At 46.5% G+C, this 15,945-nt stretch overlaps 1 protein-coding gene across 3 annotated transcripts; it reads right to left on the reverse strand.

Annotated features, from left to right (window-relative positions):
* Nucleotides 1–418: 418 nt before the first annotated feature.
* On the reverse strand, nucleotides 419–15,268 carry amn1 (antagonist of mitotic exit network 1 homolog (S. cerevisiae)). Of its 3 annotated transcripts, none has more exons than XM_069192881.1 (7): nucleotides 14,881–15,251; nucleotides 12,519–12,651; nucleotides 10,988–11,132; nucleotides 5,563–5,855; nucleotides 5,093–5,149; nucleotides 1,596–1,707; nucleotides 419–1,185 (listed from the first exon to the last, which is right to left on the reverse strand). In XM_069192881.1, exons 1-7 carry the CDS (start codon nucleotides 14,904–14,906, stop codon nucleotides 1,112–1,114), a joined length of 840 nt encoding a protein of 279 aa, XP_069048982.1. In that variant the 5' UTR covers nucleotides 14,907–15,251; the 3' UTR covers nucleotides 419–1,111. The 3 variants fall into 3 exon arrangements, with proteins under 3 accessions (XP_069048982.1, XP_069048983.1, XP_069048984.1); XM_069192882.1 differs by having other exon boundaries at nucleotides 5,638–5,855; nucleotides 14,881–15,220; XM_069192883.1 differs by lacking the exons at nucleotides 419–1,185; nucleotides 1,596–1,707 and adding an exon at nucleotides 3,999–4,392 and having other exon boundaries at nucleotides 14,881–15,268.
* Between the last annotated feature and the right edge of the window lie 677 nt (nucleotides 15,269–15,945).

Consider the following 15,945-nt stretch of genomic DNA (forward strand, 5'->3'; position numbering starts at 1 on the left):
TGCGACGGCAGCCATAGTGCGCCAGAACGCTCACCACACATCAGCTATTAGTGGGGAGGAGAGCAGAGAGTAATGAAGCCAATTCATAGATGGGGATTATTAGGAGGCCATGATTGGTAAGGGCCAATGGGAAATTTGGTTACACCCCTACTCTTTTCGAGAAATGCCCTGGGATTTTTAATGACCACAGAGAGTCAGGACCTCGGTTTTACGTCTCATCCGAAGGACGGCACCTGTTTACAGTATAGTGTCCCCATCACTATACTGGGGCATTAGGACCCACGAGGACCATAGGGTGAGCGCCCCCTGCTGGCCCCACTAACACCTCTTCCAGCAGCAACCTTAGTTTTTCCCAGGAGGTCTCCTATCCAGGTACTGACCAGGCTCACACCTGCTGAGCTTCAGTGGGTTGCCAGTTGTGAGTTGCAGGGTGATATGGCTGTTATAAACCAGTACTGTATTTTATTTATTCTGCAGCGGTCTTTACTACAGATCACAGGACAGATGAAACAGTAGTCTTTTGTACGTAAACAAATGGGTATTAGCTATCAGTGTGGATCACTAGCTCTAGCGAGGAAATGGTTTCTTTTCCTATACAGGGCATTAACATCTAGCAATGTGTCCTCTTGTGCCCCCTAGTGTGGGATGTTTCTCTTTACTCTTGTCTACTTTTAACAACAAAATGAAAAATGGCAACACTAAGGTAAAGCTGGACATTTAGAACGGATGTGTTAACTAATCTACATAACAAAACAAGCAACACTTATTAAAATGTTAAATTGCCACACAAAGTTTTCATATGTACATAATACTACAAAGTTCTCTGTGTGTATCTACAGTATATAATACAAATAATTAATGTTTTTAACCAAAGTTATTTGTTTACTTTTCCTCTGGCGTGCAGTTTGGTGGTCAATCTTTGTTAACAAAGCTTCGTTTCTGAAGTATAAAGTTTCATGAACTATAGCCACAGCTGCAGCTTCTTTTCAGGTTTTGCTGCATTAAGACCCAGAGCTTAGTGTTCATAGTGCTGGGGGTGATACCAAAAGAGCTGCATCTTGGAACAGGGTTCAAGGCAACAGCAGGAGTCATCGGCCCTGGTGGCGACTGCTCAGTACACAGTCCACGTCACTTGGCGAATTTTATTTGGCCCAATAAGATCCTGCAGAGCCTCCCTGGAGCGATCTGGAAAACAAACACAGGATGAAGAACCGAGCAGACTTACAGCTGAACAGTTAAAACGAACGTCTTGGATGACCCAAATGACTTCCTTTTTAACTACTGTGTTCTCATTTCAGTTTTTAAAAAGCCATTAAGTGATTTTTCGTGTTTGTTTTTTTTTTATTCTGAGAAAAGTGTGCTCCCTTTGGTTAAAAGGTGCAAACACAGGAATTCATTAGCTCCAACGAAACAGGACAAATCTGTAGTGCTGTCACAGAAATCCTTTTGTTTTTGAGATGACAGTGGACCAGACATCTAAAGCAAAAACTGAAGTTCAGCAGCCGAGCCAGCTAGATGGAAAGTGCTGATATCCGAACACCACACAGTCAAGGCCAGCATTCCCGTGGTGTGACAGACGGGTGGATCAAGCTCACCTGTGACCAGTGGACACCCGTGGAAGAGCAGGATCGTGATCTGGGGGCAGCAGGCCAGCACGGCCTCCACCGCCTGGTCAGTCAGGAACTGGCACCGATCCATGTGAACCTCCTGGGCACAGACAAGCAGCCCCGTGATCATGTCTCTGTCTGCACTGCTGCCGGCTGCACAGGGCTCTGCAGCAGTGCCACCCTGTGGTCTGAGCCACAGCCACACTGTGAGCACTGTCCTGGGCTAAGGTCTCCTGAGGGTCCTGCTCTGTGTCCCGAAAGCAGGGGTTCCCAGACGCCTGGCTTTCATTCCGACCGAGCTAAACCACTCAGCTGCAAGACTGGAGTTTCTTTTCTACACATTTTATTTCTTCTTAAAATCTTATTTTACTTATGAAAAAGTAAAATGGAAGGCCACCCCCAACATGTTTGGGCTAAAAGTCTAATAATGCATATAAATGTGGAGGTCTGTATTTTATCTTTTGTATAACAATTGTAATCAGAGCACTGTTAACCTGTACTTTATCTTTTACGTAACAAAATTGTTACCAGCGCACTGATAACCTGTTTCCTAAAAAAGAGAAGCTGCTTATGCCTAACGGGTTTATTAAAAACGTGTCTTGGTGACATCTGAGAACACTAAGATGCAGACACAGACAATTTTTCAATAAAGAAGCTGTGCATCATTGGATGACATAAAGGAGGAGACTGTAGATTGTTATAAATAGCTAAATACATTTTAAGTAACAGGTGGCTGAAGTAGACACTCATCCGCAGTAAAGTACAGGGTTTTGTAAGAGTTCAACCCCTCCTACGACATTAAACTTTCATGAATTACAATTAATGTATACACAAGTGACTACTATATAATTTGAACATGAAGTTTAAAGTTTCACATATGGGTGAAAGAACTTAACCTTTTAGTACTCCCATGTGGCACAGACCTCCAGAGGCAATTTAACCCTTAAATGTTTTTTTTATAACTCTGGAAGTATATTGACAGTAGAGGCCTGGATCAGGGCTTAACCTGAAGCTAGCTGCAGGTGTTTCTGGAGGTCACAAACAGTTTTCGAACTGTACCAGTTCCTTTACAGCTTGAGGGTCAGCGATACAGTTATGGAGAGGGCACCATCCTGGGCACGGATGTGCTGCAGGAAACTGAGGCCCAGACGGGCCTAAAGGCTTGGCATTCTGTCATGGCCCAGCCCGTGATTCACAATCCAACCCTGAGAAACGACCGACAAAGACTGGACGTCAGAAGGTCCATGGGGTTTTATGTGTGCAGCTCTGTGCCTGAGGCCTGAGCTTGACACAGGCTGGAATGTGGCACAGCAAACACTGATCCCCTGTCATTCCCGGAGGAATGCGCCCCAGCGCCCCATCTTCAATATCCACCCTACACATCCTGAAGCCGTAGCCGCTGTGGATGAAATCAACGAGGATCTACAGGCAGCTGGAGCAGTGAGAAGGACCTGCTCCATTACCACTTCCTCTATATGGCCAGCAGAGAAAGCAGATGGATCCTGGAGATTAACTACTGATCACACGAACAGCTGCACGCCCGAGCTGTTTTTACTGGCCGGTGGGGGGGGGGGGGGGGGGAAATGGAGGTCTTCACTGCTCTGGGCACTGCAAATGGTTTGTGACCATCAATGAGACACTCGGGGTTGATTCAGGGCTTGATACGAGCTGGTCAGCTACCAGAAGGAGCAGCGATAAGGAAACTCTAAGGAAAGCTGTAACTCCAACACAGCAGCTAAGCATGCAATCACAGGGCGCATTCCTGAAAAGATTTCTGTGTGCTCAAAACTGGGGAGAGAGTGTATACAAAAGCGAGGATCTCCAGGCTACCTACGACACAGAGAGTGAAGCAGAAAAAGAAAGCACAAGGAGCACAGCGTGATGTGGAAGGAGTGTGGAGAAAGGAAGAAGTGGTGCCTTTAGCAGAGAGAAGATTGCTCCATCAATTATACCAGGAACCAACAAATCATGAGAGACCAGACCACACAAATGGTGGAGTTACCCCACATGGAAAGACACATCCAGGAATTAGGACTCAGATGTACCACTTATCTCTAAAATAGCAGTGCAGCTCGCATCAGAGTGCCTCTGAACCAAGCGCCAGGGCTACAGGGATCGTGGACACACCTGCAGGTGTGGTTTACAGGTCCATTTCACCGAGCAGGGGGAGCGCCTACATGTTCGTGGTGATTGATCTTTTCACGAGGTGGGTGGAAGTGTTTCCTTGCCGTAACATTACTGCAGAAACTGCTGTGAAATCTCTGGCTCGGAAGCTGTTCCCAAGATGGGAAATACCGTACGAGACAGACGCTGATCAAGGAACACATTTCACAGGCAGAGCAATGAAAGAAGCTATGGTCATGCTAACATGGAGACAACGAACAGGAAATAAACTCCTACAGATAACATTTATTTCGCGTTACTGCTGCTAAAGTGGATTAGGCAACGTTACTGAATCACTTCTTCGCTCAGGGCTTCTGAACCTTGGCAGTTTTTAATAGATAATGACACAGTAAAATTTTTGTGTTGGTTATCTGTCGCATGAGGTTACGTTTATCTACTGTTAGGACGTGGTGAAGACTAGATGAAGGTCAGATATGTTTTAATATGTAAAAATCACGATTCATAAGGCGGTGTGCTTTCACTGTAGACAAGGGCTGGCAGAGGACTGTAGGCAGAGGCTGGTTTTATTAAAAGCCACAACGGCTCAAGTAGAGGGCACCTGGGGTCAGCAGCACCGCATCCCATAGTTGCCATAGAAACTTTCTTATTTGTAGGTCAGTTCCTGCGAAAGACCATGGGAGAAGTATTATGGGATGTAGATGGGAGGGTAGGTGAGATGGGTCAATGATAACCAACTAGGGGCAGAAAGTGAGGTAGAGGAAGAGTTAGCCACAGTGTATTCAACCCAGGCGCTTGCTCCTATTCTTTGAGATTCCTGTGGTGCACATCGGTAATCGAGCAAGAGATTCACCTCACTGCTGTCTCTGGTCTGATTCATATCTGGGGCTACTCTGACAGTCAGTTCATTATCAAACTGCCAAATGTTCAGTAAAAGATAGCCACTGTATTGGAAACTGGAAGGAGGCAGGAAAAACACAGAGCAGTTCAGGTTGTTGTGCCTCAGTACCTGAGGTTCCAATCAAAGCTGCTTCCTAATTTTGCTATAAATCCATCTCCCTCCTCCCCTTCTTAATAATAGTAAATGCATAATAATAGTAAATAATATAAAAGATAATAAAATAATAGTAAATAGTAAATGCAAACACCAAAGTAACACAGAACTAAAACCAAGCCTTTACCCTGTGGTTATCCACACAGAGTCTTACTTTAACTCCACTGACTTAGGGCTGCTCAGTTTGCCAGACCACACTCCTTAGTGCTGCACTTGTGTAACTTTCTTCCAGTCGTCGAACAGATAATAAGAATTTAATCGTTACCACAGGGCAGATATAGTTTTAAAATCATGATATGGGAATAGTTACCTTCAAAGTCTGAGAGCAAACTCCATTCACTAACCCCACAACGCCATCGTCTGTCACCTGTCGAGAGTAATGCACAAGGCTCAGTTCTTTAACAGTGCCCCAACAGAAAGGTGGCACGCACGGTTGTCATACAGTGCCCTGAGATGGTCTGGCACCCTGTCCAGGGTGCATCCTGCCTTGCGCCCATACAGCACAGCACAGGGGAACCCCCTGCTTAGCCCGTCTGGAGCTGTAACTTGTGAGGCACAGTGTACAAACCACAGACGTCCTGGAAATATCCCTCCCACCTGCTAGCCAGGGAGCGCTAGTCTGAGCTGTGCTGTCAGTGTCAGTGAAATTAAAGGACAGCAATATTTCACCCATGAATGTAGTCATGATTTTGATATTAGTGTAGCTAAAGGATTTCGGGAGCAAGGCACCCCTTACAGATGGGAAGCACTGCGAAGTGCTCTGTGAGCAGAATGATCTACCTGGTCAGTATGAGACCGCCTGCCCTGCCTCAGCCTCCCGGGGCAACACAGCGGCGTCACTGTCCAGGCCCTCACCTGCGTGGCAGCGAAGCTGATGCTGTGCAGGAGCCTGCAGTTCCGCCCCAGGGCCAGCAGGGCGGCGTCGGTGATTGCCACGCAGCCACTGAGGGTGATGACCTGCAGCAGCTTGCAGTTGCGGGCCACGGCGAGGACCCCCTCGTCCGTCACCGCGCGGCACCTCCACAGCTCCACCTCACACAGGTAGGGGCAGCTGGCGGCTACGGCGGCGACGCCTGCAGAAAGGCAGAGACGTCAGGGCGCAGAGCCGAGGGGAAATCTCCCCCTGGGCGGGGCAGGTGAGTAGAGAACAAAGCGAGGGGGAAATGCTCTTTCTGTGGTCTGAGGCCTGGGGTCACTGCACCTGACCTGGCGTGAGTGCACTTTAAACAGACACCTGCGGGGACAGCCACTGGGCCATGAGGGGAAGGGTCACTCATGAACCCCCCATTCACGGGGAGAACATGGGGTGACCATGGCTGGACACTGACTAGAAACCCCTCTGCAACACTGCTGGAGTTCAGGACCCTGTGGGAGATACAGCTTGTCTGTGTCTCCTACAGTGTTCTCTGGCCACAGATCACAATGGCATCAGTTTGATACTGACAGTATACAGAATTCCCACTAGAGGGCAGCAGTGTTCATGTTGGCTGCTTCAATGCACTAGTGTGAGAGTGAAGACCTGCAAATCTTAAATACTGTCTCACAGGGTAACCACTTTTTTCTAATAACTCCTAGTACAGGCCCCAATTCACTCACAGAATCACACTAAAGCTGACAAAATGAAAGAGTAATGTTACAACTGCATAAATTATGTAACAAATTTAACAAAATTAAATTTTTCACTGCGGCAGAATAGTGGCACTACTAATGAACTTGAACTTGAACTTGAACCTGAACCTGAACTTGAACTTGAACTTGAACTTTATTGCCATATGTAACCGGTACTGGTACAATAGAATTCTTACTTACAGAAAGTCTCTCGATTGTAAAACAAGTGTAAAAAACAAAACAAAGTGCAGACAGTGCATCAAGACAATGTACAAACAAACAGTAGACAATGTACAAGTAAACATGTAGACAGTTTGAATGTAAACAATACAGACGTGTAAACAATGACTGGAGATGTGCAATAGATAAGAAATCATAAAGAGGCATTACTATTACTATATAACTATATTACTATTTACTATATTGTATGATTTTATATTACTATAGCATAAAGAATATTATCTTGTGTATGACATTTAGATTCCAAAGTACTTTACGCACGGGTGGAGACTCACTTCATCACCCACTGAAATGCAGCCCCTCCTGGGAGACACACAGGGACCATTCTGCACCAGCAGCCCCACCTGGGAGACACACAGGGGCCCTTCTGCACCAGCAGCCCCACCTGGGAGACACACAGGGGCCCTTCTGCACCAGCAGCCCCACCTGGGAGACACACAGAGGCCTTTCTGCACCAGCAGCCCCACCTGGGAGACACACAGGGGCCCTTCTGCACCAGCAGCCCCAGCTGGGAGACACACAGAGGCCTTTCTGCACCAGCAGCCCCAGCTGGGAGACACACAGGGACCATTCTGCACCAGCAGCCCCTCCTGGGAGACACACAGAGGCCTTTCTGCACCAGCAGCCCCACCTGGGAGACACACAGGGACCATTCTGCACCAGCAGTCTGTCGCATTATATAGGTAGGGCTGCACACTGGTGGTGGTGGAGTGGACTGTCCAGAAAAGCACTATATAAGTGTAAGGAATTTATTTTTTATTATTATTATTATTATTATTATTATTATTATTATTATTATTATTATGTAATATAATAGTAAGCCTATTTATAGATGCCTTCCTCTAAATCCATACCTTCCTCCAAATCTTTTTCTAGATCTCTTTGTAAGCCTACAACTTTAACAACCTTTGATAATCCTACAAAAAATTGCCTTCGCTAAACCAGTTTTTGTAACAGTTGCTTAAAATAAGATATGCATACTGCAGACAATTGCAAATTGTCCGGCGCGGGTGGTTAGACTTTCCTAACGGCAGGATGAGGGAATATGTATGTTTAGCCAGAATGAGGAAGCAGTTACAGAGATGTGATTTTGCAATGCTTGCTTGTTAGCTGCTGTACAAAGAGACCCTCCGTAAGAGCTCGCAAAGCTCTTGTGCTGCTGTGCCGCCTCTTGAATTCAGAAATAACTGGCCTGGCGATCGCTTCACCTTTGTAGCCTGAACTCTTGTTTCTTTCCCGGGATTCTGAAGAGGGATAACCTCACCTGAGCACCTTCAAAATAGAAAGGATTGTTTTTTGGTAGCGTTCAAAACGCAGCCTGCAGTCCCCTGAGATTGATGCAGTTCAAAGGAGACAGCTTTTTAGAAATCCTTTCAGATGCTATGGATATTCTATGAATATTTTTGAAGGAAGCGATCAGAGCGGTTGTACAACAATCATCTTTCTCCGGCCTTGAAGGGGAAAAACCCTCTCAGTGTGCGGCTCCGAGCTGGAGGAGATCCTGGACTCTGACCCCAGCTGGAGGACACCTGTCACCAATCCCGACAGGACCAGAGTGTCCCACCGATGAGCGGGGCAGTCCCGCAGGTCAGACCACCGTCTGACCTGCAACGACAACCCCACTTAGACAACACCTGCCGGGCTGGAAGACCCCACGTGACCCAGATTCCCGCTCAAGACTCAACAAGGGAAGTTTCTTGAGAAGCTCCCAACTAATTTCCCCCGATCACTGAAATAACACAGGCGTTGAACTGCTGAATAAACAACAAGTATTAACTGTAGTGGTAATAAAACCCAGACTTCCTGGGTTTCTCCACACCTAAACCTCTCCTGTGATCGATTCTGAAATCCGGTGGAAGGTGACTTCAGCGTGATGCCTCTTGGCTCGTCCTGCGCTAACATGCCGTTCTCTTGTGGACTAAGCCTGGACGAGCTTGGACAGAGATCCAGCTGTTCCTGTGCCCTAGGGAATTTTAAATCCTCATCGGAACTGTGCCTGACCACACATCCTCAATTCACACACAAGCCTGATTCAATGTTGACATTTTAACACTCCACAATTCACCAAGAACTCCAAACAATGGTACATGTGACACAGGTTAATGCAGGAAAGTAACTCAGTATTTACTGGTCTTTGGACTGCTTGTGAATATTGATGTTTGTATGAAACTGGTTATTACAAGGTTGACTACACTAACTCAAGTATCACAGTAAGCTTATTTAAATCTGAAATATTAATATCTTTTGTAATTACTTGGAGATTGATTAGCCATTAGTGTATATAAAAGCACATTGACTCACATACAGTCTTGTATTTATTTTAATTTTATTATTGCATTGATAAAATGTTATTTTGGATTCCTGAATCTGTGTGTATACAGATCACAATCAGAACACTGTTTGCTCTGATTGATTCTTGTAGCCATAAGGATAGATCATGAGAAAATAACACAATGGATGCATGTCATGTGAAAGCAGAAGCTCCTAAATACTTTAATAAATCAAAGATTTTTGTTTACTGATCATATTAACTGAAGAGTGTAAAATTCCAATTTTCTAGCACAGCTTTCTGGACATGACCCAGTGTGGGTATGACTCCAATGCTGTCCAGTGAGCTTTCCAGATACTGTAGTGCAGGGGTGCCCAACCTTTTTTAATGATCTACTTTTGCATTTGCCAGTCCAGCACGATCTACCAGTGTGAATTTGAAGCTCTGATATAGGAAAAACAGACTGTGGGCACATCAGTACAATAACGATACCCATCACTAAAATGACAGCAATTAAAAGCAAGTGACTCATGCTACAGTGAACAAGTAATGTTCCCCATTTTAGAAAAAAGAACATCCTACCTTAATGTGAGCACTGGCACTGAGAAGCTTACTTGAGAACACTGGTAATTTTTTTTTTGAACATGTTGACACTGCTGATCATGTCGATTACATTTTTATTGTGTCCCTGCAGCTCGACTTTCAGTTCATTCGGCAGTTCAGTCAAGTCTGTGAGGCATGCTAAATCCAGAAGCCACTGGTCATCTGCTAATTGAGCATATTCATCGTGTTTAGACGACTTGAGAAACTCTTTGATTTCAGGCAACAGCTGTCTGAACCTCGCCAACAATGTTTGTTTTTTTAAATCCCCAAACAGCAAGTCAGCAGCCTCAGCAAACGCTTTTACGACTTCTGGATCCCTGAATGACTTGTCGTGTGGAGCCAGGACCCGGCTCACACCTGAACGGTGCGATGATTGCCGCTTTGCCTCTTGTATTGGGCCTCGTGAAAACAGACTGCTGCTCATTGAAATTTTAATTTTTCCACTTTTCTTTTCCGTAACTCACTTTTAGCGGGAAAGTCTACATCATACGTTTTGTGTGCAGTTTTGAAATGCTGTTCTCTATTTCCCTTTTTCGCGTAGACACTAGCATTGCAGATTTGAATGCGGAAGTACAAACAATAATCATGCTCGTGTTCCTTGAGGTAACGGTAAGTTTTCGGTCTCTTTGCTTCATCATTTTCGCTTAAAACACTACAACTATCAAATAGGAAACCAGACTTATCAAACTGTTGGCGAATTTGTCTTGGCCAGTCTGTTTAGCTCCACTATGCGCTGTAGCGAATGTGTGTTCTTGGGCAGCTCACACACACACAACACTACGGAGCTCCTGTTGCCTTTTCCCCCAGTGTGAGCCAGACTTTTACAACCCACTCGACAAGGGTTAAACACACACAAGGGCAGTAAAATGTGTGACATTACATGCACAGATCTAAATACATTTTAGGCTATCGAAAAAAGTTAATAAGTAAAATAGTCCATTTATTTTTTATTATTTTTTTGTTACACAGCAGGTCTGAACGGGGCAGGTGCAGAAGGCCTCTGTACAGCTCAGGTCAGTCAGTACAGATCTGTCCTGTAATGCATCTGTTCTGCAGTGCTTACAGTAAGACCTCACTTGCTGCTTTTAGTACTTTTGACTCATCAGCCAGTTCAAGGTTATGTGCCATACATTTATACAAAGCACAGTCTGTGTTTGTCTCAGCTTGCTTTTGCTCCTGTGATCTATATGAGCGCGACACTGTTTTTTGTGCTTCAGCACTTCTAGTGGACAGAGCCACTGTAAGGACTGTAGCCACTTCCAGGTTATTTTAAGGATCTAAATTCTGGAGTCCAGACTGGCCTACTCCCAACCATCGACAGCAACTTGATGTTTTTAAACACCCCAGATCTGCAGAGCAGAAGTAAAGTTCCTCTTCCCTACTAGTTAACAAAGCCCTGAAGCAGCACCAGCGTGAAGCAGAATCTAGAGCTCTGGCAGAATCTCACGCCTGCAAGCCGGGCAGAGGCAGCAGGCCTCTCCGTACCTTCGGATGTAACAGTGAAACAGTCCTCCTTCCGGGAGTTCAGGATGATTTTCCTCAGTTGCCTGCAGCTGCAGAGCTGCCTGAGCGCGCCGTCCGACACCTTACAGTTCTGCAGGTCCGCCACCTGCAGCCCGGGGTGCAGCACCTGAAAGACATGTGGCCTGCAGTCACTGTCACTGCTCCGGTTTTATTCATGTCATAATTAAGCCATTCGGCTGACGCGTCTATCCAGAGAGGCTTGCTATTGCACGCATTTGAGAATGACACATCTGGAGTAGTAAAATATGGCCTCGTCCTCTGGATGAGATGTAAAACTGAGGTCCTGACTCTCTGTGGTCATTATCTGTGTGATAATTCCCATCTCTGAACTGGCTTCCTCAATCTGCTCTCCTCCCCACTGAGAGCTGATGTGTGGGGAGTGGACTGGAGCATCACCCAGGTGGGGCTACACACTGGTGGTGGTGGAGGGGATCCCCATGACCTGTAAAGCGCTTTGAGTGGAGTGTCCAGAAAAGCGCTATATAAGTGTAAGCAATTATTATTATTATTATTATTATTATTTCAAGTTCAATGCAGGTACGTTAAAAACAGTTACAAATGACAGGAGGCCATGCAGCCTATCTAGCCTGGTAATTAGTGGCTAACTGATCCAAGGATCTCCTCTAGTTGTTAATTTAAATAAATGTTCATTAGAAAAGGTGGCTTTTCAGCTTGCACACCCCAGGCTCTTGGTCACCAGAGCACAGCAGCTCTCTGTACTGTTCACCTGCCACCAGCGACACAAGAGTCCTGCCTGCACACGCTGACGCCCCGTCCAGCTATCAAAACAGCCCATCGCAGGACACACACGCCCCAGAGCCCCCACCTTCACGTGAAAGAAAGAGCTTGTATAACTAGGATAAAGTTCAGGTGGGGAGCTGCGTCAGCATGCGTAGGCTGCAAAGGAACAAGTAATACGTTTATTCCATGCTGAAAAGAGAAGAAAGAAAACACAACGTTTCGGCCGTGGAGCCTTCTTCAGGTGTGAGAGAGACAGGGCAGCAGGCAAAGGTAAAGTAGCGGGAGAACAAAGGTTGGGAGGGAGGAGGAGTGAGAGGCGGGAGCAGGGGACAGAAAGAGAGGCCAATCAGGAGGTGTGAAGTCAGGAGAGGTGTAGAGAGGTGTGAAATGAAACTTCCAATGAATGGAGAGAATTTAGAAAAAAAGTAGTCTGTCGTTAAGAGAAGGGGGAAGGTGTGATCCTAGCTGCAGGATCATTTAGCTTTCTGTAGTCTTTCTCATACATCAGGAAGATCGTTAACTGATCCCAGGATCTCAACCAGCCACTTCCCGGGGTACCGCTAGGGTATCGGCTTCAACAGCATGGCCGGGCAGCTTGTTCCACACTCCCACCACCCTTTGTGTGAAGCAGTGCGGTTCTGCACACGAGCACGAAGGCGGGGGGGACGAGTAGGTGGCTCTGAGCCTGCGGTGTCGCACCGGCTTCACCGACGGGCACACCCCGGGCGTGGCAGGGCACGCACACCTTTACCTGGCCAATGTTCGTGTCGGTGATAGCGCCCTGGCTGCTCATCAGCTTGAACAGCCTGTCCTTCAAGTGGGGTGGCAGGGTCTTTATGTCACCGTGGTAACAGTCCACGTGTCCTGCCAGATAGCACAAACACCTGGAAGGACAAAGACAACAGAAGCCAAGATTATCCTGGAACTGGGTCCCACTTTCCGCCCCTCTCTCAACGACAGACTAATGTCTTATTAGTAGAAAACCCCCTCTTTCTCACCCACTCTCTCCCACACACCTGAAAAAGCATCAATGGCCGAAACACTGCGTTTCTCCTTTTCTAGTTTTCAGCGCAGAATTAATCTCTCCTTGTTTTATTTGCAGCCAACAGGACTCAAAGTCTTTCTGTTCAGAAAGGCTTTTATTTATCAGTTTCTGTGTCTGCTCCATCTTCCAACTTCTGCTGCACTTCTAACCCATTGTATTTCTTAGATGAACTGTAAAGTGCTCCGGGAGGCTACTATCAAAGGAACCTCAAAACATAACGTTTTATACTGACGTTGCTCCCCCACTTGGACAAAAACACACGATGCTGAGATGCTTCAGTCATCCAAAATAAGACATTTTACCAGCCCTGTTGAAATTAGAACTACATCTGTCTACCAAGCAGGGAAGAATAAAACCTCAGGCCAAGAGAAAGCTCTAGGGCAGGACTGCTCCTCTTGCAGGGTCTCCAACCCCCTTCGCTACACAATTTCACTACAAACAGCTGCTCAATTATCTCATTGAGAATTATAAATAAGGAGTACTCCAGAGCAAGTAAGTTAAAAACATAAGTACAGTTACAAACGACAGGAGGCCATGCAGCCTATCTAGCCTGGTAATTAGCAGCTTACTGATCCAAGGATCTCCTCCAGCTGTTAATTTAATTAATAATAATAATAATAATAATAATAATAATAATAATTGCTTACACTTATATAGCACTTTCCTGGACAGTCCACACAAAGCTCTTTACAGGTAATGGGAATCCCCTCCACCACCACCAGTGTGCAGCCCCACCTGGATGATGCGACGGCAGCCATAGTGCGCCAGAACGCTCACCACACACCAGCTCTCAGTGGGGAGGAGAGCAGAGTGATGAAGCCAGTTCAGAGATGGGGGTTATTAGGAAGGAGGCCATGATTGGTAAGAGCCAATGGGAAATTTGGCCAGGATGCCAGGGTTACACCCCTACTCTTTTCAAGAAACGCCCTGGGATTTTTAATGACCACAGAGAGTCAGGACCTCGGTTTTATGTCTCATCCGAAGGACAGTGCCTGTTTACAGTATAGTGTCCACATCACTATACTGTTGCATTAGGACCCACATGGACCTCAGGGTGAGCGCCCCCTGCTGGCCCCACTAACACCTCTTCCAGCAGCAGCCTTAGTTTTTCCCAGGAGGTCTCCCATCCAGGTACTGACCAGGCTCACACCTGCTGAGCTTCAGTGGGCTGCCAGTTTGAGCTGCAGGGTGACATGGCTGCTGCTGGTGATGGAGCCAGTTCAGAGATGGGGATTATTAGGAGGCCATGACTGGTAAAGGCCAGGGGGAATTGTGGCCTGGACGCCGGGGTTACACCCCTTTCATAATAAATGTTCATTAGAAAAGGTTTCAGCTTGCACACCCCAGGCTCTCGGTCACCAGAGCACAGCAGCTCTCTGTACTGTTCACCTGCCACCAGCGACACAAGAGTCCTGCCTGCACACGCTGACGCCCCGTCCAGCTATCAAAACAGCCCACCGCAGGACACACACGCCCCAGAGCCCCCACCTTCACGTGAAAATACCGTCCATTTCACTGACCATGTTGATCAAGAAGAAGATCAGAAGATCTAAGGCGTGTATCTGTATTTATATCTTTAGTTCCCAGAGCAGGCAGCGCCTGTACCGGATTGCCTACTGCTCCTTTCAAAGGATGCAACTTTAAAATAATCTTTTTTCTGAATCCCCCCCCAACATAAACACGGGGAATACGTTTACGACGATCAGAGCTCGTTCTTTCAAACGCTGAGAAATCGTGATACCGACCCTTCGTTTGCTCGTGTTTGTTTGTTGGTGGGCGGTGTCTGGACAAAATGCGGTTTATCCGCAGGCTGAATTGCACGCTAACTTGCTAACAGTCTGGTCAGGATGTGTACATAAACGGCACAGCTGTGACGTGCAAACCTTTTGTTTAGTTTAGTTGTTTTTTTTGGGAGAATACCGCCGTCTCATTCGTGCTTGTGAAAACCAGCTCAGATATGATATGGTATATATATATACAGGTGGACATCGGACGGAGCAACACATGGACAAACAGGGGAGCCCATTTAACACGGGGGACAGACAACAGGACCCCGTCTCCTACTCACAGCTCTAACAGGCTGGAGGCGGCCATGTTCCCCGCCCGGCCTCCGGCGCGTCTGCGGTCAGGGGTGTCGTCTCTCAACGCAAACGGACCTGCTTCGCCGGCACTGTTCTGGAAATGGGAAGGATAAGGATAGTAACACACATGCACACGCAAGAATCGTTTTCTTCCTATTTAAAAAAAAAAATGTCAACTTTCCCCTCCAGTTCCGTTTTTTTTTGTGTGTGTGAGGACGCGAGATATGAGTGATTGTGGGGGTTGTAGTCCTTAAGGTTGCAAAGGAGCAAGTAATAGGTCTATTCCATGCTGAAAAACTTTAGGTCCTTAAGGTTGCCTTTCGACCGAAAATGATTTTAGAACTTTAAACTTAAAGTGGGAAACAGCTATTTTATGGTGGTGGTTAAACATCTAAAACTGTAATAAATAATAATAATAATAATTGCTTACACTTATATAGCGCTTTTTCTGGACACTCCACTCAAAGCGCTTTACAGGTAATGGGGATCCCCTCCACCACCACCAATGTGCAGCATCCACCTGGATGATGCGACGGCAGCCATAGTGCGCCAGAACGCTCACCACACATCAGATATCAGTGGGGAGGAGAGCAGAGTAATGAAGCCAATTCACAGAGGGGGATTGTTAGGAGGCCATGATTGATAACAGCCGATGGGGAAATTTGGCCAGGATGCCGGGGTTACACCCCTACTCTTTTCGAGAAACACCCTGGGATTTTTAATGACCACAGAGAGTCAGGACCTCGGTTTTACGTCTCATCCGAAGGACGGCGCCTGTTTACAGTATAGTGTCCCCGTCACTACACTGGGGCATTAGGACCCACATGAGCAGCAGGGTGAGCGCCCCCTGCTGGCCCCACTAACACCTCTTCCAGCAGCAACCTTAGTTTTTCCCAGGAGGTCTCTCATCCAGGTACTGACCAGGCTCACACCTGCTTAGCTTCAGTGGGTTGCCAGTTGTGAGTTGCAGGGTGATATGGCTGCTGGCTTAATAACCTTAATAACCATAGAAAATAACCTTTCTATGTTATGAATTACATAATTAATTATTG

Source organism: Lepisosteus oculatus, chromosome 7, assembly GCF_040954835.1.
Source record: "Lepisosteus oculatus isolate fLepOcu1 chromosome 7, fLepOcu1.hap2, whole genome shotgun sequence".
In the NCBI taxonomy this organism is placed as follows: domain Eukaryota; kingdom Metazoa; phylum Chordata; class Actinopteri; order Semionotiformes; family Lepisosteidae; genus Lepisosteus; species Lepisosteus oculatus.

Excerpts from the sequence above, each read along its gene's own strand:
- amn1 (XM_069192881.1), bottom strand. The coding sequence starts at position 14,906 with ATGGCCGCCTCCAGCCTGTTAGAGCT. Across the intron at positions 12,652-14,880 it reads GCCTCCAGCCTGTTAGAGCT|GTGTTTGTGCTATCTGGCAG; the intron begins GTGAGTAGGAGA and ends TTGTCCTTCCAG. Across the intron at positions 1,708-5,092 it reads TTTGCTCTCAGACTTTGAAG|GAGGTTCACATGGATCGGTG; the intron begins GTAACTATTCCC and ends GTCTGTGCCCAG.